This window comes from Peromyscus eremicus, chromosome 1, assembly GCF_949786415.1.
Source record: "Peromyscus eremicus chromosome 1, PerEre_H2_v1, whole genome shotgun sequence".
NCBI lineage: Eukaryota > Metazoa > Chordata > Mammalia > Rodentia > Cricetidae > Peromyscus > Peromyscus eremicus.
The window spans coordinates 75,389,219-75,417,020 of record NC_081416.1 but is presented as its reverse complement, the minus strand read 5'-3'; the positions used below and the strand labels follow the sequence as shown (position 1 = coordinate 75,417,020).

The following is a 27,802-nucleotide window of genomic DNA, read 5'->3' as shown; positions in this document are numbered from 1 at the left end:
CAAACGTGGGTCCTGTCTCAGCCTCTTCAATGCTGGGATTACAGGTATGGAATTAGTGATTTTAAAAAAATATGGGGGAGGGGACTGTGTGCCATGGTGTGTGTGGAGGTCAGAGGACAACTTCAGGAATTGGTTTTCTTTTCTTTTTTTTTTTTTTTTTGGTTTTTCGAGACAGGGTTTCTCTGTGTAGCTTTGCGCCTTTTCCTGGAACTCACTTGGTAGCCCAGGCTGGCCTCGAACTCACAGAGATCCACCTGGCTCTGCCTCCCGAGTGCTGGGATTAAAGGCGTGCGCCACCACCGCCCGGCTAAGTTTTTTTTTTTTTTTTTTTTTTTTTTTTTTTGAGGAATTGGTTTTCTTTACCATGTGGATCTCTGGGATGGATGAGTCTCTGGATTTGTGCATGCTTGAGTGCAGGTGCCGATGGAGTCCAGAAGAGGGAGTAAGATTTGGAGCTAGAGTTACAGGCATTTGTGAGCAGCCTGATGTGAGTGCTGGGAACACTTCAGTCCTCTGCAAGATGCTAGGTGTGGTGCACGCCTTTAATCTCAGCACTTGGGAGGCAGATGGATTTGAGTCCAAGGCCAGCCTGGTCTACACAGCCAGTTCCTGGCCAGCCAACAATACATAGTGAGACCTTGTCTCAACAAACAACAAAGACCGGAAAGAGGAGCAGCAAGTGTGTAACTGCTAAGCATCTCTCCAGCCCTAGAAGTAAGTCCCCCCACCCTTTTGTGGCATACACCTTTATTTTCCATCATATTTTCATTATTTGAGAATTTCACGCAGTGCATCCCAGTCATACTCACTTCCTAGTTCTCCTGGGTCTGCCCTCCCACCAAAAAAGCAAAAAAATACACCAAGTCCAATCTGTGTTGCCCATCTACTCCCTGGAGCACGGTCACACTCCCAGTGTCCCGTCCCTTAACGAAAACTGAGTCCTCCCCACCCACCTCCAGAAGCCATCAACTGTGAAGAGCTATACTCCAGCATCCCTATCAAGTCATGTTTTAAGATTGGTCAGGATGGTAGAGCACGTCTTTAATCCCAGCACTCTGGAGGCAGAGGCAGGCGGACCTCTGTGAGTTCAAGCCAGCCTGGTCTACAGTGAGTTTTATAAGATTCTGTAGATTTGGGAATATAAAACTAGAGCAGTTTTAATATAAACTGTTTTACCTGGGAAGGCAAGGGACATTAGAGAAAAGGACGGGGGGGGGGGGGGGGGGGGGTTTGCTGGGGACCCTCACTTTACTGATGTGGAACAGGTCAAGGGGCAGGTACTCACTACCACTGCTTTCTCTGCAGGACTCCTCTTTTTGGGAGGCAGGCCTAGGGGTCTTAGGGGAAGTGGTGTGCCTTGGGTCACACACCACATAAATCATTCAACACCATCTAGCTGGAGAGGAAGCACAGACTTAGCCAGGTGAGAGGGGTGGGTGACTTTTCTTACACCACGGGACCAAGGAGGAAAGGAAGCTGTGTTCTGTACCCATCAAAGACTTGTAGCCCACATTTACTTCCTGTTCTCTGCTTTTCTAAGTCTTAAGTTGAAAAGACACAGTAACAACTGGAGAGTCCTGCTTCTCTGAAGGCCACCCAAGAAAAATCTATATGTTGTTGCCTTAAATCATTTTATTGAGAGAGAAAAGACCAGTAGACTATCTTTTGGAGACTCTTGGGTCTCACTCAGACCCATGAGTTAGTATGAGTGGACCAGAACAAGTCCATCTCTGCTGTTCAGACACCGTTTTCTAGGTAGAGGCCTGGCTTTTCAACTCAGAGGCAGGGTCTGCAGCCCCCACAGGCTGGTTTTCTGAGATGGTCTCTTGGGGCAAGTCTGTGTACTTGCAGGCAGAACCTCGGGAGAGATGGACTGGGTAACGTCGTCGGTTGGTGTCCATTTTGGAGACCACTGCTCGAGGTAAATCCACATGACAACGGGCTGCCAATGCTACCAGGTAGATGAGGACATCACTAAGCTCCTCTTGAAGGGCTGCTCGTTCCTTTGGCGGCCAGGCTTGAGGACCAGGCTCTGCATCAGACTTCCACTGACTGGAAAGAGAACAGGACAGACACACGAGCTTGTTAGTTCAGCCGGCCCGCCTCCAGTCTATCAAGTATCACACTTCCATAGCCCAGAAAACCCCTCTGAGGTAATCTACCTGCCTGGGCTCTGGATGGAGCCAGGTGGGGAAGAGACTGGAACAGGTAACAGCCAAACCCCCACAACTAACCAAGCCAAGGAGCAACCAAGGGACACTGTTGAGACACTTGGAGGGTCTAGGCTACTTTGCCCTAGCCCTAGCTGCTGCCATTCCAAACCAAACCCCAGACCTGTCAGTGCAGAAGCTGATTTACCTTCCTGTTAACTCATCTTCACCCATTAGTCTCCCACCCAAAGCCACTACCACCTTTTCTGTTTGCAGTCACTGTTCTTTCTCGGGCCTCAATTCAGAGGTTACCACCTCAGAAACTCTTACTTCTTCATCTCCCTTCCGCTCCCATGAACACCTGATCCTCCAGCCTCTTCCTCTCCAGAGCTGGGATTTCATCCCACACCACATCTGACTTTACTCTCCTTTTAACCCACGCCACAGTTCCAGATCATTTAAAATTAGCTCATGTATTTATTATCAGTCTCCTTCCATTAGGAGTCAGCCTGGTCCAAGGTCCCATCTTTCGGTTCCAGATGACCTAACCTACAGCTGATGCCAACTCATCTGTAAAAAAGGAATGGCCTGCTCTCAGATGTCGTGTGTGCTCTCTGGTCTTCAGCTCTTCAGCTGCCCAGAGGTAGGGCTACTCCAGCCTGCTCACTAGTCTACTCCACTCTCTCCGACGACCAATCTGCCCTGCAGGCACAGAGATCTTTCTGCAACTCAGGTTATCAGGCCCTCTGTCCAAACACCATCACTTTCTAGCTCCAACCTTTTCTGCCTGGGTTTGCCTCCACCCTCGTCTTCCACAGTTCCATCTTCTTCAAAATGCCTACGATGGGCCAGACACTTGGGACAGACCAGAGAACGAGAACAGATACAAAGTCCTCATATTGGATTCTCCCAGAATTTAACCTGCCCTTTCTTGCCTCACTACTTCCTTTTTTTAAAGAATGTATTGATTGTGGGTGTGCGCAGGCACCTGTGTATCTGTACGTGCACTACATAGATGCAGGAGCCTCCACGGCCAGAAGAGAGTGTCAGATCCCCTGAAACTGGAGTTATGGGCATTATGACCTGCAAGTGGGGTGCTGGGAACTGAACTCTGCTCTTCTGCAGGAGCAGGAGGTGCACTCAGACATCTCAGCAGCCCCCTCACCACCTCTGAAGTGGAAGTTCCCTGTCTGGCAGGCCACTGGGCAGGTCCTATTTTGAAATTCCTTATTTTCGGTCCCCACAGGGGTAAAATGCTGGTGACAACTGTCCTCTCAGTCCTAGGTCTGCTCACTTTTTCTCTCCCCGGAAACTGGGACCCTCTGTCATCTCCATATCCCCAGCAGCAGCACAGAATACAGCAATAAGGAAAATCAAACCCGCCACTGTGTTTGAGGCTCAGATACATGCTTCCCTCCCCGAACAACAGCCTCTTCCGGGAAGCCTCCCATCTACTCACAAGAGTTCTGCCAGCTCGCCCACTTCTCCCACCAAGGCTAGGAGCAAGTTCCGAGGCTGGTGGAACTGCTCCCAGTCCCGCTCAGCGGCAAACTCTGCATGGAGGCGTCGACTGGAAAGAAAACAAAGGGAGGTGGTTCAAGTCCCGGGGCTGGAGAGTGAGGGACAAGATCCCGGGCCCAGGCAGGTACCAGGTCAGGTCATACATAGAGATGGGGCATAATAGGAACCCCACAGTCAATTTTTGGATGTCCTTAAGTTAGTACCTCCTAACAAGACTTGTTCTGATCATCTGGAAATGAACGCGCCCCTGTACAGATTTTAACCTCACGCTAAATTTTGCACCACTCTTCATTAATTCCATTTTTTGCTGCTACTTCTGCCGGTTCTCTACCTTAACGCCCTTATGTTTGAACGCCAAAGTCCAGCTAATCACTGGATGCAGTTTTGAGACAACGTCCCCTGGGGGCCTTCCTTGATATTCTGCAAGAAGAAATAACATCTCTCTACACTTCAGCCTCCCCTGTCCTCCCACCCTCACTCTTGGGGTGCAAGGCACTATCAGACCTCCGTTATCTCCTCAAAGTTGGACTAAAGGTTGGTATTAACATGCCCGGGGGCATTACTCATTTTCCCCGGCTTCAGGTGGTGCACGGTGCAGATGAGGTTTGGCTAGGCTCGCCAGAGGTCCGCCAGGAGGGCCCCGACGGACACGAGCATGTTCTTCTTGCGGACCACGTGGAGGGGACCTCCCCACTACGACAAAAGGGCCAATCTCTTCACCCGAGGCAGGACAAGGACTTGCTTACATGTCCTCAAGCGTGGGCTCCGGGCTGAAGCTGAACGGGCCAGCAGCAGCAGCATCTTCTTGCCCCGCATCACCACGCGTACCTCCACCAGCTTGGGACATCCCGCCCACCTGTCCCGCCGCGCGGGCGCGAGCAAACACCGCGCCGCGCTCGGAGCCGCCTCCAGGGTCCCGGCCAATCATAGTGTCTTGGTGCGTTCCCGGGGCGGAGCCCGAGGAGGGCCCACTCAAATATGTGGATTTTGCTACGGTCCGCCCCTTATCCGGACTGGACCAATCTGCGGGAGCTTCAAGTGTGTTTTCTTCGCCTGTGTCCCCTCGAGTTCTTCCGCCTGGGGGAAACTTAAAGGGAAACGGACCAGTTCAATCTGGGAAAGAGACAAGAGCACAAAGCCTAATGCGACGTTGTTTGCTTAATGAACGCCAGATGGCGCCAAAGTGAAGTGGCAGGAGCGGAGGAGGCGTGTCCGCTGCAAGCAAAACCCTACAAGTGAAGGACCCAATGTTTGCGTTGTCTCTTAGTTAGGAACACTGCTTAAGGCTCCAGAACAGCCTTCACACAATTTGAATGAGGTCGACCTCGACCGGAAAGAGTGCAGACTACCAGACACAAGGAGGACCCAGGCGTTGTATCCCGTGTCAATGTCCTGCTCCAGCGGATTCCAATAATTGGAAGCAAATAACCCATCCTTGTCCTACAGGGAGAGGAAGGTATTCCTCCTCTTTATCTGCAGCACAGAATACAGGACACAGAAATTTGTGGCAGGTAGATAGGGTCTGGCCTCTTCCCACCTTTCCAGCTCCATGGGTCACTATCACAGCCTTACATAACACACAAGAGGACACCAAACTCGCTTATGTTAGCGAGTTTCTGAAGGCTCTTTAAAAAAAAAAAAGACATTTGTATTTATGTATGTATGTATGTATGTATGTATTAGTGTGTGTGTGTGTGTGTGTGTGTGTGTGTGTGTGTGTGTGTGTGTGTTGTCTGCATGTCTGTCTGTGGACCACTTGCGTGTCTTCTGCCCAGGGCAGCCAGAAGAGGATGTCACGTTCTCTGGAACTGAAGTTACAGACGGCTGTAAGATGCCAGTGGGTACTGGGAATAGAACTTGCAGGAACAGCAAATGATCTTGTCCTTGGAGTCATCTTTCCAGCTCCTTAAGATTTTTTTCCTCCTTAAAATCTACAAAGAAAATTGTGTGTATGTGTGTGGCTGGGTATGTGCACACGAGTGAAGTTGTCCGTGTAGGTCAGAGATGTGGAATCCCCTGAAGCTATCTAGAGTTATCGGCAGGTGTGAGCCACCCACTGTGGGTACTGGGGACCAGACCCTGACCCCTCTGCAGGAGTAGCAAAGGTTCTTCACTGCTGAAGTACCCCCTTTCCCATTTTTATGGGTGCTGGAATCCAACCTAGAGACTTGACCTTACTAGGCAAGTGCTTGACCCAGTCCACTGAGCTACCCCAGCTCTTGAGAGTTATTAATTTCAAACCTGAAGAATCACTGCGTCATTAACCATGGCAAGAATGGAGTTACCTAAGAAGAGGCATTTTTTGTTTGTTGCTTTGATTAATTTAATTTTATTTTTTTCCAGGCGGGGTTTTACATTGTAACCCAGGCTGTCCTGGAACTCACTATGTAGCTCAGGCTACCATCAAACTCACGCCAATCCTTCTCCATCATCTTCTAAATACTGGAATTATAGGCATGGGGCTCTGTACCCGCTGTGAGTTCAAGGCCACACTGGAAACAAAGCCAGGCAGTGGTGGCACACACCTTTAATCCCAGCACTTGAGATCTCATGTCTTTGCTTGGGAAAGACACGTGCCTTTAATCTCAGGAAGTGATGGTAGGAAGCAGAAAGGTATATAAAGTGTGATGACCGGGAACTGGAGGCTTTTAAGCTTTTAGGCTTTTAGCAGCAGTTCAGCTGAGATCCATTCGGGTGAGGACTCGGAAGCTTTCAGTCTGAGGATTCATGGAAACAGGATTGGATGAGGAGTTGTTGAGGTGAGGTTGGCTGTGGCTTGTTCTGCTTCTCTGATCTTTCAGTATTTACCCCATTACCTGGCTCTGGGTTTTTTATTGATAAGGCCATTTGAAATTAATGTTACACACAAGTAAATATAATAATTTTTTATTAAAAATCCACAACAAATAAAAATAATAAAATTAGAGCACCAGATGGGGTGTGGTGGTGCAAAACTTTAATCCCAGCACTCAGGAGGTAGAGGCAGGTGGATCTCTGAGTCTGAGGCTAGCCTGGTCTATATATGTGTTGTATAATATTATTTTAAGATGTGTTACTTTTGTTTATGTTGCATTTGTTTAACTCTGTGAAGCTGTGTTACTTTGCCTATGTAAAACACCTGATGGTCTAATAAAGAACTGAACAGCCAATGGTGAGACAGGAGAAAGGATGGGTGAGGCTGGCAGGCAGAAAGAATTAATAGAAGGAGGAAGCTGGGAGGAGAGAGAAAAAGATCAAGGGACTAGTGAGAGAAGGAGGAGGACTCCAGGAGCCAGCCACCCAGTTACACAGCAAGCCATGGAGTAAGAATAAGATTTACAGAAGTAAGAGAATGGGAAAAGCCCAGAGGCAAAAGACAGATGGGATAATTTAAATAAAGCTGGCAAGAAACAAGCCAAGCTAAGGCCGGGCGTTTATAAGTAAGAATAAGCCCCCATGTGTGATTTATGTGGAAGCTGGGTAGCAGGCTCCCAAAAGAGTAAAAACCAACAACAACACATGAATTCTAGGGCCAGCCAGGTCTAAACAGTAAGATTTATTTCAAAATTAGAACAAAAACAAAACTGCAACTCTTCTCTGGAACCTCCTTGGAGAGCCCTTCACAGGGATGCTGTGTGCCTCAGTTTTGGAAGAGTAACTGATGAGGCTTTTAGAGTCTGAGCTCAGGGAATCTTTGGAGGTTGGTGAGGAGAGTCGGGGTCACCTCTGCATTCTCCCCAGGAGACTCTGCCTGTGAGCTTCTGTAAGGCATCTTTTAAGAACCTTTTAAATGTATTATTAGTGTGTGTGTGTGTGTGTGTGTGTGTGTGTGTGTGTGTGTGTGTGTGTGGCAATGGGCATCTGGAGGTCAGAGGACAACTTTATGGAGTTGGTTCTTGCTGCTGTGGGTCCCAGGGATTGAACTCGGGTTGATAGGCTTATGTGGCAAGGGCCTTTCCACAATGAGCCATCTTGTAAAAGGATCTGGCAGAAACATCCATGGTCCTTTGTCACAGTAGCATCCTCTGAAGAAAAGGCCAGCCCTACAGGGAGGGAATGGATATGAGTGTGCACGTGGCCTCATTAGCTGTCCTCTTATTCCCAGGCTCTTCCCTCTTCCCCCCATATCCAGTCAGTTTTCTCCAGTCTCCTTAGACATACCTTGGCAGTCCAACCTGCCTGCTTTAATTACGGCCTCAATGTATTTGGACTTGTCTTTCAGTTCACACTTGTCAATAGCCCTTTATAGACCTAGCCTCCCAAGAAATTGTATCTTTTCAAACCAAGGGTGACTCTCTAGCAGAAGCCAATAAATATTTTACAGGATGCCTGGCTTGGGTCAGGCAAGCATGTACATGCTTGCATTCTCTCTGCTGCTCTCAAAAGAGTTTGGCCACCTTCCCCAATGGTCCCAGTATGGCTCTTTGGGAAACTGGAATGGAAGAGGTAAGAGCTGCTTGAGAAGACCGTGGTGAAGACTTATAGCTAGGCAGATTATGTGACAGCAGAGAGACTTGCCCTGACCAGTGAGACAGAGACAATAGGGTATGCTTGGATACTAGGAGCTGAGGGCTTGGGTACCCGCTGCCAGTGCCCTTGAGAAGATCTTTGCTAATCTTAGCCTCAGTTTCCCTATACAGATCATAGGGATCTGGCCTAGGTGGCCTCAAAGGACCCTTCATGTGTGGTGGGTAGAATGAGACAATATGTATCCATAGCTACATCCACCACCGTATTAATCTTGTTATATTTTTTCAGGAGGACCAAGTGCTGTGGGATGTCCTGTATGCTGTGAATATGTGTTGCTCTGATTGGTTGATAAATAAAGTGCTGATTGGCCAGTAGCCAGGCAGGAAGTATAGGCGGGATAAGCAGACAAGGAGAATTCTGGGAAGAGGAAGGCTGAGTGAGGAGATGCCAGCCCACTGTCCAGGGAGCAGCATGTAATGTAACACAGGTAAAGCCATGGAAAACATGGTGACATATAGAGTAACAGAAATGGGCTGAGTTTAAGTGTAAGAGCAAGTCAGTAGTAAGCCTGAGCTAATGGCCGAGCAGTTTTAATTAATATAAGTCTTTGTGTGTTTACTTGGGGGATGAGAGTGGGAGAGATTTGTTCCGACCACCGGCCGGCTGGGACACAGGAAAACTTTCAGCAACAATCAAAGATGGAGACTTTAGGAATTTCTAGCTTAGCCCTTTCAGGCTGAGGGGACTCCAATACCCCTAGAGGTCTGTGGTTCTACCCGTGTCCCCTCCACACATGCTGAAATCCAGTCAGAAGGTCCCACACCTTCCCTGCCTGCCTTTATTCACAAAGTTCCTCCATCTGGATGCCTATCCCCTTCTCCACACACCCAATCCTAATGTGCCCATCCCACAGAGCCCTGCTTAAAAGCTTCTCACTCTGGAAAGCTAAATGCTCTTGAAAAAGGCAAGAGTTTGGGTCAGAAGGATTGACCTCCATACATGTGTTCTTGAGCATGTGTGCACGTGCACACACATACACACACACACACAGTTGTAGAACATTATTTTAAGGTGTGTTACTTTTGTTTATGTTGCGTTTGTTTAACTCTGTGAAGCTGTGTTACTGTGCCTGTCTAAAACACCTGATGGTCTAATAAAGAACTGAACGGCCAATAGCAAGGCAGGAGAAAGGACAGGTGGGGCTGGCAGGCAGAAAGAATATATAGAGGGAGAAATCTGGGAGAAAGGGAAAAAAGAAGTAGCCCGAGAAGGAGGAGGACTCCAGGGGCCAGCCCACCCAGCTACACAGCAAGCCATGGAGTAATAGTAAGATTTACAGAAGTAAGAGAATGGGAAAAGCCCAGAGGCAAAAGGTAGATAGAATAATTTTAAGTTAAGGAAAGCTGGCAAGAAAGAAGTCAAGCTAAGGCTGGGCATTTATAAGTAGTAATATGCCTCCATGTGTGATTTACTTGGGAGCTGAGTGGCAGGCCCCCCCAAAAGACCAAAAACAACCAACAAAACACACACACTACTTTTAAAAAAATTATTTATTTATTTTTCTATTATCAGTTTGATACAGTATTAATTCTTATTCTAATAATGAAATGTTTCATTGAGGCTTACCCAGTAATTGAGTAAAACCAAGACTTATTATAAGCCACAGTCATCCCAGGGTCCCCCCTGCTATATAGCCTCCCTGGTTCTGTGGGTTGCAGTCTGATTGTTCTTTGCTTTATATCTAGTATCCACTTATGAGTGAGTACATACCATGTTTGTCCTTCTGGGTTTGGGTTACCTCACTCAGGATGATATTTTCTAGTTCCATCCATTTGTCTGCAAATTTCATGCTGTCATTGTTTTTCTCTGCTGAGTAGTACTCCATTGTGTACTTGTACCACACTTTCTTAATCCATTCTTCAGTTGACAGGCATCTAGGTTCTTTCCAGGTTCTGGCTATTACAAATAGTGCTGCTATGAACATAGTTGAGCATGTATCTTTGTGGTATGATTGAGCATTCCTTGGGTATATGCCCAAGAGTGGTATGGCTGGGTTTTGAGGTAGATCGATTCCCAATTTTCTGAGAAACCACCATACTGGTTTCCATAGTGGTTGTACAAGTTTGCATTCCCACCAACAGCGGAGGAGTGTTCCCTTTGCTCCGCATCCTCTCCAACATTGACTGTCATTAGTGTTTTTGATCTTAGCCATTCTGACAGGTGTAAGGTGGTATTTCAGAGTCGTTTTGATTTGCATTTCTCTGATGACTAAGGATGCTGAGCATTTCTTTAAATGTCTTTCAGCCATTTGAGATTCTTCTTTTGAGAATTCTCTGTTTAGCTCTTTAGCCTATTTTTTAATTGGATTGTTAGGTATTTTGTTGTCTAGTTTCTTGAGTTCTTTATATACTTTGGGGATCAGTCTTCTGTCAGATGTGGGGTTGGTGAAGGTCTTCTCCCATTCTGTAGGCTGTCTTTTTGCCTTATTGACTGTGTCTTTTGCCCTACAAAAGCTTCTCATTTTCAAGAGTTCCCATTTATTAATTGTTGTGCTCAGTGTCTGTGCTGCTGGTGTTTTATTTAGGAAGTGATCTCCTGTGCCAATGCATTCAAGAATACTTCCTACCTTCTCTTCTATTAAGTTTAGTGTAACTGGATTTATGTTGAGGTCTTTGATCCACTTGGACTTGAGTTTTGCACACTACATTTTTAAAAGGAAAGGATGAACTGGAGAGATGGTTCAGCTGTGAACAGCATTGGCTGCTCTTCCAGAGAATCCAAGTTAAATTCCCATCACCCACGTGGTAGCTCACAACTGTCTGTAACTCCAGTTCCAAGGGACCTGACACCCTCACACAGACATATATGCAGGCAAAACACCAATGCAAATAAAATAAAAATAAATCATTGAAAATTTTATTTTAACAAGAAAGGAATTTGAGCCTTTGTCTTTCTAATTCTCATGGCACTCTAACCTTTCATCATAATTTTTTGTCTAGACACCTAAACCAGAGTTTATTGAGACCCAGAGTTTGCTCAGAGCAGGTACTCAGTGGATCTAACGAGTTTATGTTGGAGCGTATCTCATTGTGTTTCCTCCATGACTGCCTCCCACTCCTTTTAAAATTCTGAAACGGGCTCACTATGTAGCCCAGGTTAGCCTTAAACACACTGTGTAGCCCAGGTTAGCCTTAAAAACTATGTAGCACAGGTTATTTCCTCCCACTTCAGCTTCCTGGGGGCTGGAATTACAGGTGTATTCCGTCATGCTCAGCCGGGCTGCACCTAAGTCACAACTGTGAGACTGAGGCCTTCAGAGGCCAGGGTCCTGACTCAGGCTGAGGTAAGGCAGTGCTAATGCTGCCACTCTGGTTGGGGAGGAGAGGAGGAGGCAGTGAACCTGTCTCCAGGCTGCCTAGCATGGCCTTCCCTCTGCTCCGTCCTGTCCTGTAAGCCCTGTCCTCTGCTCTTACTGTATCCTTCTCTTCCTTCTCCTCAATCACCTGCTTGCTTGAGAGAATGTTTATGAGTGTTCTCCCTGCATGTCTGTGCATGAACCTGGTACCCTGTGAACCTGTGAACCTGGTACCCACAGAGCCGGAAAAAGGTGTCAGATCCCCTGAAAATGGGGTCACAGACAGTTGTGAGCTGCCATGTGGGTGCTGGGAACTGAACCCAGGTCTCTGGAAGAGCAGCCAGCAGTCTTGACCACTGAGCCATCTCTCCAGCCTGCCCTGTTTGCTCTTAGATTCTCATGTCCACCCATGGCATTGTCATCTCTACCGCCCGCTGTCTTCACTTTTATGTCCAGCCTGTCCCCAAGGCAGGCTTGGATGCTTCCATACTGTCAACCTTGAACTCTGCCTGGGTTAAGTCAAGGACCCACAAAGGACACCTCCAACCACTTCTCTTTCCTTCTCTACTGTCAAATGCTGTCTAGAAAATGAAGCAATCAGAGAGCCTTTAAGGGGCTGGAGAGATGGCTCCGTGGTCAGGCACTGCTGCGCTTGCAGAGGACCCAGTTCAGTTCCCAGCACCTGCATGGTGGCTCACATCCATTCGTAACTCCAGTTCTAAGGGATCTGACACCCTTTTCTGACTACATGGGCACCAGGCACACAGGTGGTGCACATGCATACATGCGGGCAAACCACTCATACACACCAATAAATCAGGAGAGAGAAAGTCCCTTTAAGTGGGAAAACAGGCCCAACTCGAATTTCCTCTCCAAAGACTTGTTTTGTAGATAAATGATACCAGCTTCCACTGCTGGGAGTCAGCAGACATCAGAGCCAGGACAATGTGAGAAAGGGTGACGGTCCTCAAGGTCCACTCCCGCTTCTCCCTCCCTTCTCTCCATCTCCCCCCTCTCCCTCCAGAACACTTAACGAGATACTGATCAGTCTGAGGCGTGAGCATCCCTGTCCTCTTGAAGCTTATATACTAGGGAACAATTTTGTTCTATTTTTAAATTTTTACTTTATATTTACTGTGTGTGTGTGTGTGTGTGTGTGTGATGTGTATGTGTTCACACACAAAGTGCAGGTCAGAGGACAACTTCTCAGAGTCTGTTCTCCCCTCCCTCCATGGATTACCGGGCTTGAACTCAAGATATCGGGCTAAGTGCTTTTACCTGCCGAGAGTCAGTGCACCAGAACAAAAGTTTACTTTTTTCCTTTTTTAAAAAAACTGGGGATTAAACCTAGGGCTTCATGCATGGGAGGCCCAGCACTCTACCCACTGAGCCCCCACCCCAGCCCCCACCCCAGCCCCCACCCCAGCCCCCACCCCAGCCCTCACCCCAGCCCTCACCCCAGCCCTCACCCCAGCCCCCACCCCAGCCCCTTCAGAGAATAATTTTAAAGTAAATTAATACATTTTAAATGACACAATTATAGGACAAGTGGGAGAAGGACTGGGTGCTAGCGTGCCTAGAGTGCCCGACACTGAGCTCTGCCCACAGGCCTTCCGTAGCTGATGTCTGCTGAGGAGACAGAAGGGTCCTTTGTGAGGTTTCTTTTGAAAGACTTTTGTCTTTTTTAAACTTTATTTTATGTGCATTGGTGTTTTGCCATGGGTGTCGGGTCCCCTGGAACTGGGGTTACAGACAGTTGTGAGCTGTCACATGGGTGCTGGGAATTCAACCCAGGTCCTCTGGAAGAAGAGCAGGTGGCGCTCTTAACCACTGAGCCATCTCTTCAGCCTGAAAGACTTTTAAATTTAAATTATTTTTAAGATTTGGGGAATGGTGGTCCTGGGGACAGAACTAAGGCTGGTCTTCATACATGCACTATTCTACTACTGAGCTGTATTCTCAGGCGTTTTGAAGGGGTTTGAGCCGGGACAGGAGTGAAAATGGACCAGCCAGTTAGAGTCTAAAGTGGGGTTCTATTGGGAGTAAGGTAAAGAAAAGTGAGAGGTGCCGGGCGGATGGTCTTGGTTTGTCTAACACCCCTGGAAAAGCTACTGAGTTTAAAGTTAATGAATGCTAGAGTACCACGTGAGAAGTTGGAGACCTGCAGTGGGGTCCACACCCCAGCATTTGGTCAAGAGCTCTGTAAGAGCATGGAGAACAGATGATCAACTTTCGTTGTTATTAAGTGACATTTATATCAACTGTGGTAGTGATTATTGAATACTATGGCATGGTTACATTTCCTTTATACTACTGAGTTGCTTTTTTGGCTGGGTTTTTCTTTTTTGTTTCCATTTGTTAACTTTCTATATGATTATCACTGATCTTTATATATTGTCCGTTATTCTTCCTGTACAGATTCCACACAAGTCGATGTGCCAAGACTCCATTGAATTGTGTTCTTGCCGACAGACTTCTGGTTCTGCTGGTGGGCTGTGTCCTCAGGGTGCCTGCTGGCTTCCCCTCTCTCCAGTGAGGTCCAGTTTTGTTTCCTTTTCTCTTTGTTCTCTGGGAACACAACGCCCAGCAGTTTTGCTTGCTTGTTTTCATGGTTCTGGGATTAAACACAGGCCTAACACACACTAGGAAATTGTTTCACCACTGAAACACATGCTTAGCCTTTCCGGTAGTTCCCTGAGAAAGACTGCATGGGATGAAACTGTTTGGATATTTTGCACGTCTCAAAATATCTTTGTTTTGAGACAGGGGCTCCCTGTGTAGTTCTGGCTGGCCTTGAACTCATCATCATTACTTCTGACAATTTAAAGCTTTGTAAAATTAGTATGTCTTGGAAGTCTCTATATTAGAGTTGGGCACGGTGGCTCACACCTGTCAATTTGGTCCTTGGGAAGCTGAGGCAGGAGGAGTGTCACAAGTTCAAGGCCATCCTAGGGTTCAGTGAGTTCCAGCATAGTCTTGGCTGTAAAATCTGCCCCTGCCTCAAAACAAACAGTAATAACAAAATTCACTATGCTGGGAATTAAAGAGGCATGGAATTTTCAACTTACTTTCTGTTTTGTTTTTGAGACAGGGTTCATATAGCCCAGGCTTACCTAGAACTTTCTATACACGTGAGGGTGACTTTGAACCCCTGATCTTTCTGACTCCCCTACCCAAGTCCTGGGATTATAGGAAGGTACCAGCAGGCCTACCTACTTTCAACTAAAGAAAAACAAAACAAAACAAAAACAAAAACAAAACCCTTTAAAAATTATTTCACATGTATGATGTAATGTTTTGCTTGCATACATACATAAGCATGACATATATGCCTGATGCCCTTGGGTTCAGAAGAAGTCACCAGATCTCCTGGAACTGGAGTTATGGATGGTTGTGAGCTGCCATGTAGGTACTGAGGATGGTACCTGGGTCCTCTGGAAGTGCAGCTAATGCTCTCAGCTGCTGAGCCGGCTCCAGCCCCCACTTGCAGCCTTTTAAGTTTGAGAACGCTTGCATTACTCTCTGGTAAGTTCCTTTTTTATTTTATTTTTTTTTTGGTTTTTCGAGACAGGGTTTCTCTGTGTAGTTTTGGTGCCTGTCCTGGATCTCGCTCTGTAGACCAAACTGGCCTCGAACTCACAGAGATCCGCCTGGCTCTGCCTCCCAGTGCTGGGATTAAAGGCGTGCGCCACCACCGCCTGGCAAGTTTCTTTCTTTCACCTGTCTTATTACTGGAGCTCCTGGATCAACTGATTTTCATATATTTTCCTTGTCTACCACACATCTTTTTCATGATTTTGTTTTCTGCCAGCCTCTTCCACCTCGTCATCTCTTGCTGTATTGTGTGTTTAGGTCTCCGGATCCCAAGCACTTTCCCTGAGAAATCATCCTTCTGGACTTCCCTTCTTACCCTGCTTCTCTCTGAACTGTCTTTCCCTTAATTTTTTTTTTCCAAGTTGGAAGCTTGCCTCAAATGCCTAGTGATCCTTGATTGCTCTTATTTAAAAATAAGAATAAGCTGGGCAGTGGTGGGGCACGCCTTTAGTCCCAGCACATGAGAGGCAGAGGCAGGTGGATCTCTATGAGTTCAAGGCCAGCCTGGGCTACAGAGTCAGTTCCAGGACAGCCAGGGCTATTTATTGAGGCCCTGATTCAAAAAAGAAAAACAAACAAACAAACAAACAAAAACCCAGCAACAATAAAGAATGAGGGACAGAGAGATGGCTCATCATACCAGCACTGGCTGCTCATGCAGGAGCCCAGGTTCCATCCCCAGCACCCACAACCATCTCTAACTCCAGTTCCAGGGGATTCAAAGCCCTCTTCTGGCCTCTGAGGGGCACTGCACGTGTGTGATGTAAACATACATGCAGGCAAAACACTTACATACGTAAAATAAAATAAAGGAAAAACTAAAGAATGAGTTGGGTGTGGCGGCACATACATTTAATCCGGGCACAGGAGAGGCAGCCGCAGGGGAATCTCTGAGCTCTGAACCAGCCTGGTCTACCTAGCAAGTTCCAGGCCAGATCCAGCTACATAGCAAGACCTTGCCTAAAACAATACCAAAAGACACGGGCAGCCAGGGAGTGCAGCTCAGTAATAGAGCTGGCCTAGCAGCTAGTCCTTGAAAGGGAAGCAACTTTGCAAAAAGAAAGAACAAAGTTGCATTCTCAGCAGACAGGAAGACAAGGTATCGAAAACCTTTGAGGCCAAAGCGGGAAGATCTAGACAAGCCTCGGTTAGACAGCAAGATGCTGTCAAGTGTGTTGGGGCAGTTGGTGGGTGGGCAGGCATTAAAGTCTTAGTGTATTGGGAAACTTCAGGGTAGTGCTTTTACTTATAAAGAGTTTCACGTTTGCATTTAAACAACTGTGTTCTGGACATGGTCACCTCCAGAGTATTTCAACTGTCACGCTACTAGATGGTACCTGGGTCCTCTTAAGCTTCTTGCCAAGGTTACCCTTTCTGGTGGCAGATTAAACTAGGACTTTGCCCGAGCCGCACCACTGTAACACTGAATTACACAACTCCCCGGCCAGTGTTTTAAAACTTATCTCCTTATATCACCACCCAACCCCCAAAGCACTGTGTACTGAACCAAAGCTCTTAAGTGCTAGGCACCCTCCAACAAATCCTAGCTGTTTTCTTTTGTAGGGGGGTGTTGAGACAGGGTCTCATGTAGATGTAGCCTAGGCTAGCCTTGAGCTTACTATATAACCAAAGATGACCTTGACTTCTGCTCCTTCTGCTTCTATCTCCCAAGTGCTGGTTACACCAGCAGGCTTACTTGGTGCTAGGGACTGAACCCAGGGTTTCAAGTATGCTAGGCAAGCGACGTCAGGCTGTCTACTGATGCACTTGGTGTTCCCGGCTTTTTTCCTCCCAGAGATAAAGGTAGTCACCGATCTCCAAGTGTGGGGGCGGGGTGCCACAAAATGTGAGGACATTAATTGCTGTGTATAAGCTTTTAGCCAGGTCTCTTCCCATGCCAACGCCTTGCCTCCACCTTGCTGAATCCTTCCAGAGCTATTTCCTGTTAGTACCCCCACTTTCAGAAGGCCTCTTTACTCTGCTAAGCCAGTTTTGCTCTATCTTCCTAGCTTTTAAACACTGCCCACTTTTTTTTTTTTTTTTTTTTCTATTTCCTGTCTACCTTGTAATTCCTGGAGTTTACATCTATTCCAAGTCCTCTTCTGTCACCGCTTGGGGACAAGCAAACTCAAATACCCGGGCTCTGGGGCGGGACAACATCCACTTTCTATTTTGTAGGTTCGAAACATCAAGGGATCCAAAGATTCAGAATTCCAGCTAGGCTCGGCCGCACACACCTGGACTCAGCACACAGGAGTTCAAGGCCATCCTCCACTACACGAGAACCTGCCGGAAACAAAACAAAACTGACCCACGAAATCAAACAGGAGCCACAAGAGTTTTTCAACGAAGTCCCTTTTATTTAGCTGTAAGAAATTTTCTTTATTAACTAAATCTCCGGGAATTTTCAGCATAAGATTTAGTATATTAATGACCACCATCACCTGGCTCTGAGACTTGTTCAGTCTCTTCCAGTCCTTAGTGGGAGTTACAGGAGGAGACATCATTAACAGAGACCAAGGCAGGGGACTGCGTCTTCCTTTCCTAGTTGGACAAGTTGCTCAACTCTTGTCCAGAATAGGAAAAGAGGCGGTTTCTCAGAAAAATTAATAACGAATTTGACAATGAATCAGTAGGAGTTCTAACAATTTAGACTTATCAATATATTGGTCCAAACTCTAATTTCTTTTCATGTTGCAGTTTACTTTTTCCGTATGTAATCTTAATAATCTTTACTCCCTGTGCAGAAATCAATCAACTCAGTGCAAAGAAAAAAATCCCTCAACCTGGAATAGTCTCATCTTGCTTTGGGAAAAGGCTTCCTGCTCCTCAATCACTCAACAGATGAACACACATTCCCCCAATGCTACTTATGGCCCTAGATGGACATACAGGCAGCTTTGGATGGAACTAGCAAGGGCACCTGGAGGCACTACGCAGAGAGCCTTTGCACAAAGGTCTTAAAATCAACCCTGGGCAACAGTCCGTGAGCGCGTGGAATGGCTCTGAGTCCCCAACAACTTCTGCTATTATTCCATTTCATATACTAGGCTCAGCGGCGGCGTTGGAATTTTCAGGAGCAGCAGCAGCAGCAGGAGCGGCTCCCCGAGGTAGAACTTCAATAACGCGAGGCTTGTCAATGATCCGGGCTGTCCGGTTTCCCTTCTCCACGATGCCCACGATCCATGCTTGGTGACCCTCTCCATACTTGGAAGATTTGATCTCCGAACAAAAGCGGGCCGCCTGTTCTCTTGGCAGACAAATCAGTAAACCCCCAGAGGTTTCAGCTGATGTTCCCTGGAGGAGGCCAAAGCGCCCACTGGCTTTGCTGATGGCAGCCATCTTGGCAATGATTGGCAGGTTATGAATGACAAAGGACACTTCATTTTTCTGTTGTTTTGCGAGGTTCTGAGAGTGTCCTAAAATGCCAAAGCCTGTGATATCTGTGGCTGCGTGGGCATTAAATGTGTGCATCAACCCAGCAGCAGTTCTGTTTAGAGTAGCCATGTTGAACATAGCTTCCTGATAGGCCAACTCTACTTCCTCTCTGGAAACCACCATCTTGATCTTATTCCACTTCTCAGGATTATCCAGCCATTGGTGGGCATTGGCGGCAACCTGGGTTCCCAAAGGTTTGGTCAGCACCAGCACGTCTCCTACCACCGCACTATCAGGCATTATGAATTCGTTCTGCTGACACACCACAGTGGCCACCCCACCGATGATAATCCAGGGGTTGACCACCGTCTGTCCACCGGTCACGGCAGTTCCTCCCTCCTCTGCAGCATCACGGAAGCCTTTGATCATGAGCGGCGTCACCTTCTCGCGTTCCTTTTCACTCATGCTCTGGCTGACACTGAGTAACATCAACATGTTGTCGCACTCGGTGATGCCCATGGCGTAGAGGTCACTGAGCACATTGGCACAGGCTATGCGCCCCATCATGTAGGGATCTTCCACCAGGGGGTAAAAGAAGTCGGTGGTCTGCACCAGCGACAGGCCGCCGTGCCTCAGGGGGATGACGCAGGAGTCCATCCCGATGCTCAGCGAGGGGAGGGCTGAGCTGGGGCCCGGCCTGGCCGCCAGGACCCCTTCCTGCACCGTCTCTTCCGGACCCCCGACCAGACCCGAGGCGAGCGGGGGCTGCAGCGCGGGCCGCGTCAGTCCCTCCAGGAGTTTGAGCAGAGTCTCCTGGGGGACCTTGCAGCCTCAGCCCTTCATGCCAGAGAAGCTCGTCAGCCGCCAGCTCGGGCTGAAGCCCAGTGTCTGGGGCTCGAACGGCCGGTAGTTGGAGAAACTCCGGCCCGCCGGGCCGAAGGACCCTTCCGCCGCCACCAGCGCCGCCATGGCCTCTCCGCTGGCGCCTGCCGCCGCTTCCGCCATCGTGCCGCCTGCGGGGGAGGCCGGGCGGAGCAGAGGCCCCGGTACCTGCAGGCGAGCCCACTTGCCACAGCAGGCAGAGGTTCCCGGAGGAGATGGTGTGCCACACGTGTCGGACCGGAGGACGCCAGCCACGCTGCCGGGCCGAGCGCCGCGCGGCCTCTATTTATATACGGCGTGATTGACAGCTGCACCACCCAATGACGGCTCCGGTACCGAGGGGCGGGCTTCCTTTACTCGGGAAGGTAAATTACAAATTAACCGTCTGCTTGCATAACCGGTCCCCGCGAGATCGTCACGTGAGCCTTTTGTAACTGGCCTGGAACGCGCGTCTCTATGTAGACCAGGGTGGCCTCGAACTCGCGTCTGTCTATCCGTCTGCCTCAGTTTCCTAAGTGTTGGTATTACAGTCCCCTCATATATGTGCACCTAGTCTTGGAAGTGGCTGGCGGAAGTTTGTTGCTTTGGAGTGGCTTTACCAAAGGCTAGCTCACTTGCAGAAGGAAGCCCTGACCCTTGGCTAACCCCATGAAGGTCAGAGTAGTGCTAGTGTCATTTGACAGGACACAAGGCCAGTCTAGGGTAAGAAAACACTTTAAGGGGGGAATTGGGGGAAGAAAAGGGACATCACAAAGTAAATACTATCATTACGTAAGCAAATTGCAACATCGGTGTTGTGAAATTTCACATGGACTGCACAGGTTTGGGTACTGACTATTTTGGCCATTAGCTGCCAGTGATGAGTTGCTGTCCCCTTGCAAGTTAATTTATTAATGCAACAGAATAGCTTACCTGTGCTAAGATGTCATATTTCTTCAAGTTAATGTATATGAGAATTCATGATAGATTCAGGAAGGAAACCAATAACTACTAAAATTGTAAATGCTAGACCCAGAGTAGTGGCTTCATGCCTGTAATCCCAGCACTTGGGAAGCTGAAGTAGAAGATGATGACGATCCAGGCCAGCCTGGGCTACACAGTGAGACCTTGTCTCAAACACACACACACACACACACACACACACACACACACACACACACACAAATAGGGGCTGGAGAGATGGGTCAGTTTTAAGAGCGTTTGCTAGTCTTGCAGAGGACCTAAGTTTGGTTCTCATCACCCACATGGTAGCTAGCTAACAAACATCTGTAATTCCAGTTTCCAGGGGATCTGATCTATTCTGGCTACGGAGAACACCAGGGACACATATAGTGCACAGTCATATGCAGGCAAAACGCGCCTACACATACAAATAGAAATAAATAAATCTTTTATTGTTGTATTTGATGATGTGTCCAAGGACAACTTCGTGTAATTGGTTCTCTTCTTCCACTTTTAATGGATTCATGGAGTCTAACTGAAGCTGTCAGGATTTTCACAGCAGCCAGGCAGTGGTGGTGCACGCCTTTAATCCCAGCACTTGGGAGGCAGAGGTAGGAGGATCTCTGTGAGTTCAAGACTATCCTGGTCTACGCAATGAGTTACAGGACTACACAGAGAAACCCTATTTCAAAAAACAAAACAAACAAAAAAATTAAGATTTAATTGTTGGGCAGTGGTGGTGTATACCTTTAGTCCCAGCACTTGGGAGGCAGAAGCAGGTTGAGGTCTGGGAGTTCAAGGCCAGCCTGGTCTACATAGTGAGTTCTAGGACAGCCAAGGCTACACAAAGAAATGCTGTCTTGGAAAAAAAAATTTTTTTTCACAGCAAATACTTTTACCCACTAAGCCATCTCACTAGCCCCAGATTATAACTTTACAAATAAGAGTTATAGCTTTAGTAGCAACACTCTAAGACATTTTTGTGTAAGAGCTATTTTAATTCTCATAAAAATGTTACGAGTTAGACTTCTGTTTTCACTGTATAAGAACATGAGGTGAGCCAGGCAGTGGTGGCGCACACCTTTAATCCCAGCACTCAGGAGGCAGAGCCAGGCAGATCTCTGTGAGTTCGAGGTCAGCCTGGTCTACAGAGTGAGTTCCAGGACAGCCTCCAAAGCTACACAGAGGAACCCTGTCTCAAAAAAAAAAAAAAAAAAAAAGAGCATGAGGTGTGGGGGCCTGGACAGATGGCTCAGTTGGTACAAGGGTGTTTGCTGTTCTTTCAAAGGACACAGATTTATTTCTCAGCTCCCACTTGGTGGCTCAAATGTCCCTATAACTCTAGCTCCAGGAGATCTAAGACCCTCCTCTGGCTTCTTCATACACATGTGTCATGCTCTCAGACACTCACACATACACAAAGATAATGAAACAATTTCTCTGTGTAGCCCTGGCTGTCTTAGAACTCGCTCTGTGGACCAGGCTGGCCTTGAACTCAGAGATCCACCTGCCTCTGCCTCCTGAGTGCTGGGATTAAAGGTGTGCGTTGCCACTGCCTGGCTTAAAAAAAAAAGGTATTTTTAAAAAGAAAGAATGAGGTACAGATGTGTCCTACTCAAGGTCACCACTAGATCAGAGTGGAACAGAATTAGAATCTAGAGGTCTGCTTCAGAGGTTACTCACTGAGCCTGCATAAGACACTTGTTGTGAGAAGCCAATGAACTTCAGAAGAACATGTAGATGACATTATGGATTTGAGGACGTGAAATTTTTCGTTTTCTTTTGTCTTTTTTTTTTTTTTTTGAGGCATGGTTTCAATGTATTGCCCAGGTCCACCTTCTTCTGCCTCCTGGATTCTGGGAGTAAAGGTGTGCACAACACCCTGCTTTCATCTTTTTAAGAAATAGATTGATTTTTATTTTGTGTGTAGAAGTGTTTTGCCCACATGTATGTAAGTGGAACTGGAGTGACAGTATCCATAGAGATGCTGGCATCTGAACCTGGGTCCTCGGGAAGAGCAGGCAGTATTCTTAAATCTCCGAATATCTCTCCAGTCCTCAACGTTTTAAAAAGAGGAAAATTTGGGCCAAAAAGAAAGCTCAAGGGTAAAGGTACTGGCCACCAAGCCTGAGGACTTGAGTTTGATCCCCAGGACAGAAGCAGTGGAAGGACAGAATTACACACACACACATGCATATAAACTCACACCCACATACATGGACGCACACCTACATATAAACACTTATACACATCCACAGATTTTGTGGAATATTACTCTAACTAGGCAAAAGATGTGTTACATTTGTCAATATTGCATTTGTTTAGTTATGTAAAGGTGTGTTGTTTGCCTCTCTAAGGCACCTGGTTGGTCTAATAGCTCGGCGGTAGACGGATAGGTGGGGTTGGCAGGCAGAGAGAATAAATAGGAGGAGTCTAGGCTCAGGCCAAGGAGGGGAGAACTGGGGAGAAAGAAGGGGAGATGCCCAGGGCCAGCCAGGCAGGCAGCTGCCAGACAGACATGGAGGAAGCAGTGCAAGCAGGACACAGAGAATGAAAGAAAGGTGAACAGGCCTGAGGAAAGGGTAGGTAAAGAGAGACAGGTTAAATGAAGTTATAAGAGCTAGCAAGAAATGAGTCTAAGCTAAGGCCGTGCATTCATAGCAAAGAATAAGTCTCCATGTCATGGTTTTGGAGCTGGTGTGTGGCCCAAGAGAAAGCTTGTTACACACACACACACACACAAAGGAAAATGTAATTTAGAAAAGTAAAGTATATTAGAATTTATAAAAACAAAAAAATGGTACAGTGGTCAAACAATAGACATGGAAGCAAAAGCTTTGGATTTTTTTAATGGTTTTCTTAAGACGTATTAGTTACACATAACAATGTGTTTCAAAGAACAGTTCTTGAATATATAGTGTATTTTGGTCATACTTGGGCCCATAGCCCTTTCCACCCCCTCCACTCTGCTGACCCCCTGCTGCTCCCCAGCTAGATCTCCTGCACCCTCCTCCTGTCTTTGGTCTTTAAGGCTGTGGGGCCAGCCTGCCTGTGAGCATGCTCTCCCACCTCTACACTCAAGGCAATCAAGCTGTGACCTTTGGGGAAATGAGAGACCATCCCTGACCCTCCTTGCCACATCAGTGAATTGGGGATCATAGTTTCTGTTTGGGAGGTAGCATGATGGCAAGATGAGAGAGTCACGTGTGAAGGCCTTTGCGGCTTCTCAGCATATGGCACACTTGAAGGAGTCTCCTATCTCAAAGGGAAAAAACCCAAACGGTTGTGTTAAGTCTGTCAGCACCTGGGAAGTTAAACAGTGACTAGACCAGGTCGGCCTGCTGTTTTCTTGTTCTGTGGACTTTCCCGTCTCAATTAAAATTTGTAATTCTGTATTTGGAACAGGGTCTCACTATGCAGGCCAGGCTAGTCTCTAACTTGAGGCTGACCTCCTGCCTCTGGTTTAGAGTTCTTTGTTCCTGCAGGATGTCAGGTTGTCTGACTGCCATGCAGTGTGTGAACTGCACAGGGCAGGGCTGATCTTCCACCCCCTCTTGTCCTAGCATGGTCCCTGGACTAGCATTGCCCTGTGAGTAAACTCTCTTGTCCTAGCACGGTCCGTGGACTAGCATTGCCCTGTGAGTAAACCCTCTTGTACAGTTATTTGTCGTTTGCTAAGCACAAATGAAGAGGCAAACATTTTTCCATGTATTCATCTTCTCATTTAGTATTCACAGCAGCCAGCTGGATGTGGGGACACACACCTGTAATCCCAGCACTTGGAAGGCAGAGGCAGAGGATCAGGAGTTCAAGGCTAGACTTAGCGACATATCAAGTTTGAAACTTGCCTGGACAACAAGAGAGCTGGGGGGGGGGGGGGCGGATAGTCTTCCCAGCAGCCCCTGGAAAGGGCATTGCTTCCTTTAACCATTTTTTGTTTGTTTTAGAGGGGCCTTTTGTATTCTGGACACACACTCTTATCAACTGAGCTGCATCTCCAGTGCCTCTGCTTTTTATTCTCATCTATCTATCTATCTATTTATTTTGGTTTTTCAGGACAGGGTTTCACTGTGTAGCCCTGGCTGTCCTGGAACTCACTATGTAGACCAGACTGTCCTGAAAATAGAGACCCACCTGCCTCTGCCTCCTGAGTCCTGGGATTAAAGGTATGTGCCACCACTGCCTGGCTCTACATTGTTGTTTTTTTTTTTTTTTTTGTTTTGTTTTTTTAAGACAGGATCTTATTATGTAGCCCAAGCTTACATTAAGCCTGCAATCATTAAGGCCATGTTTAATTTATTTATGTATTGTGTGTGTGGGGGGGGTATGCTATGTATATATGTGTGTGTTGTGTGTATGTGTGTGGAATGTTGTATATGTATGTGTGTGGTTGTGTGGTGTGTATATGTGTCTCTCTGTGTGTATGTGTGTGTTCCAGCACTATGTGGAGGTAAGTGGTCTTTGCAGGAGCTGTCAGGCAGACCCTATATCCACTGAGCCATCTCTCAGTTCCCTGTTTTGTTGGAGAATGGTCCCACTCTGTAACCCACCCTGTCCTGAACTCACTGTGTAGCTCAGGCTGTCTTTGAACTCAGCGTGATCCTTTCACTTCGACCTCCAGAGTCCTGGCCTCTAGGCATGTACCCCTGTACCCGCCTCTGCTTCCATTTTTACAATAGACAAAAACTGAGGGCCCCGAAAGTACACTGTGTTGTTTGGTATCATCTCTTGTGAGGTAATCACCAGAGAAGACTGCTCAGACTGGGGTTTAAGCCAATAGAATGTCTTTATTGCCCGAAAGTGAGTGCACAGGGTGTTCAGGATTCCATTGCATCCCAGAGCCTTTCTACGGGTGAACTTTTAAGCATAAAAAGAACATGTCCTAGGTTGACATACTTCAGTTAACAGAACAGTTAGCCAGAAGCAGAACTACAGAAGCCAAAATGCAAGGTTAGCACATTTAGAGACTTTCCCAGAACCATGGACTTTGATGGATTAGGCCTTTGTTTTAGTTTTGACAGGTTGTATTGTCTGCATGCTGAGTTTTACAGCCTGAATAGTACTTCCATCATGGAGTCTGTTGTGCTAAGGTCTGGAGTATAGACGAATTTCTAAATGGTCTTATTAAATAAAAAACATGGATCCAAATATAGGAGTGAAAGCCTTCGATCATGGAAACAGTAAGAGCCACCAGCCAGCCTACCTCACCAGCTCTGCAGCTTCCAAATGCCACGACTTCCTGTCTACCCAGGCTTTTATTGCCTTGCTGTTCTGCCCTCTCATTGGCTATCTTAGCCCAGCTACCTCACTTCCTTTTCCTACACAGCTCTGTCACTTTCTGTCTGTCTGTACAGACCTCCAGACCTCTATGGTTGGTACTGGGATTAAAGGCGTGTGTTACCTTGCTTGGCTCTGTTCCCCAGTGTGGCCTTAAACACAGAGACCCTGCCTGCTAAGTGATAGGATTAAGGGCGTGGTGCTACCACTACCTGACTTTTGTGTTTACTTAAAATGGCTTGCTATTTCCTCTGATCTCCAGGCAAACTTTATTTATTAATATGCAAATAAAATATCATCACATTTCAGCACAAATAAAATATCACCACACTGGGACCCTATTATACATCATCTGGGAAGCAACATAGTAAGGATACAAACCCAGGCCTGGCCTAGCAGACCTGAGGATTCTGCCCAACCTTTCATCCCACAGCATTTGAGGAGGTAGGATTCTCTGGGGTAGTTGCCTGTGGCTAGGACATTGGTACTTGGGAGCAATGGTCACTTGGGTCAGTACAAAGAAGTTGTGCAATTGCCTTGGCCAGTGAGTAGACTCAGACTGACAAGCCCATGTGACCCTGAATGAGTGACGCATGTGGTCCTGTTGTGCCCAGATCTCAACTCCCAGAGAGACCACCGAAGATGAGCTTACCGGAATGCAAAAGCAAGGTTTTTTTGGGGAGCAATTCAAGCCTAGGCAGGGACCCCATCAAGCCATCCAACACAGTGGAGGCTGGAGGAGGTGCCTACCCCTCTGCAAGCTCAGGGTTTTGTTTTTTTGTTTTTTTTTTTTTCTTTCCTGTTTTCACTTTTTTAAAATTTATTTTTCTATTGCCAGCTTGATACAGTATAAATTCTTATCCTAATTGTGAAATGTTTCATTGAGGCTTGTCCAGTAATTGAGTAAAACCAAAACTTATTCTAAGCCACAGTCATCCTAGGGTCCCCCTTGCTATATAGCCTCCCTGGTTCTGTGGGTTGCAGTCTGATTGTTCTTTGCTTTATATCTAGTATCCACTTATGAGTGAGTACATACCATGTTTGTCCTTCTGGGTTTGGGTTACCTCACTCAGGATGATATTTTCTAGTTCCATGCATTTGCCTGCAAATTTCATGCTGTCATTGTTTTTCTCTGCCAAGTAGTACTCCATTGTGTATATGTACCACATTTTCTTAATGCAAGTTCAGTTTTTAAAGGCAAAAACCACAGGGTTACATCAGTTAGGGGTGCTAATACGGGCACAATGCTGAATGGCTCGCTTCTAGGGACTTTCCAGAGACCTTATCTTATCTTACCGCTAGGTGGGTGGTTGCCCGTCACCGGTTCTCATTGGCTGCCCTCAGGTGGGGACATTCTGTGGTTAAACAATCACCATGGAGACCAGGATCGGGGACATCCCATGGTTAAACAGTCACTACCAGATGGTTAACTTGATATCAGCAGTTCTGAGAATTTGCAACTCAGGCCTGTTTCAAACTGCTTGCTTAAAATGGAGGTGCTTTGGTTCTTCAGTCCCCCTAGGGTAACTTTGTGACTTTGCTTCTTCAGCATCTACAAACGTCTGTCCCCTGTATTTGTCATCAAGAGCGCCCTTCCACCACATCTTCCATTCCTAGTCAGTCATGTGTGCTGATATTAGTCTGGATATGAAATGTCCCCCAAAGGCTTGTGTGTTGAGCATGTGGCCCCAGCTGATGGATCTGGTTATTTCAAAGTTATTGGACCATGAGGGCTGTGGTCTAATCAATAGATTAATCCAAGCATGAATTCATAACTTGATGGCATTGGGGGTATAAACTAGGAAGTGGGGCCTAGGCTAGAGGAAGTAGGTCACTGGGGGGACGGGGCTTGGAGGGCATATCTTGTCACTGGCTCCTTTCTGTTCTTACTTTCCTTCCTGACCTCTATGACGTAGCGTCTCCTCCACACTCTTTTGCCATGATACTCTGCCTTACTACAGACCCATGCGAATGGAGCCAGCCACTCATGGCCAAAGTCATGAGAAAAAAGAAAATCTTCCTTGAGTCTTCTTTAAATTTAAGAGAGAGAGAGAGAGAGAGAGAGAGAGAGAGAGAGAGAGAGAGAGAGAGAGTGTGTGTGTGTGTGTGTGTGCGCATGTGTTCATTTGCAGAGAATCATTTTCAGGAGTTCATTTTCTCCTTCCTCTATGTGGGTCCAGGGGACCAAACTCAGTTCTTCAAGTTTGGTGGCCAGTGCTGAGCCATTCTGGTGGCTCCCTTAAGTACCTTTCTT

At 47.1% G+C, this 27,802-nt stretch overlaps 2 protein-coding genes across 2 annotated transcripts; both read right to left on the bottom strand.

Moving 5' to 3' along the window:
- Positions 1 to 1,614: 1,614 nt before the first annotated feature.
- Dctpp1 (dCTP pyrophosphatase 1) lies at positions 1,615 to 4,672 on the bottom strand. Its single transcript, XM_059250887.1, has 3 exons — positions 4,418 to 4,672; positions 3,610 to 3,720; positions 1,615 to 2,052 (listed from the first exon to the last, which is right to left on the bottom strand). Exons 1-3 carry the CDS (start codon positions 4,597 to 4,599, stop codon positions 1,752 to 1,754), a joined length of 594 nt encoding a protein of 197 aa, XP_059106870.1. The 5' UTR covers positions 4,600 to 4,672; the 3' UTR covers positions 1,615 to 1,751.
- Positions 4,673 to 17,408: 12,736 nt separating this feature from the next.
- On the bottom strand, positions 17,409 to 19,659 carry Sephs2 (selenophosphate synthetase 2). Its single transcript, XM_059250877.1, has one exon. It carries the CDS (start codon positions 19,450 to 19,452, stop codon positions 18,109 to 18,111), a length of 1,344 nt encoding a protein of 447 aa, XP_059106860.1. The 5' UTR covers positions 19,453 to 19,659; the 3' UTR covers positions 17,409 to 18,108.
- Between the last annotated feature and the right edge of the window lie 8,143 nt (positions 19,660 to 27,802).

What these genes read in the sequence shown, in the direction of transcription:
- Dctpp1 (XM_059250887.1), bottom strand. Translation starts at nt 4,599, where the DNA reads ATGATTGGCCGGGACCCTGGAGGCGGCTCCGAGCGCGGCGCGGTGTTT. An exon ending in GAGCCCACGCTTGAGGACAT is followed by an intron (nt 3,721 to 4,417) that starts GTAAGCAAGTCC and finishes TTTTCTTTCCAG; the next exon opens with TCGACGCCTCCATGCAGAGT. An exon ending in GGCGAGCTGGCAGAACTCTT is followed by an intron (nt 2,053 to 3,609) that starts GTGAGTAGATGG and finishes TTCTCTTTCCAG; the next exon opens with TCAGTGGAAGTCTGATGCAG.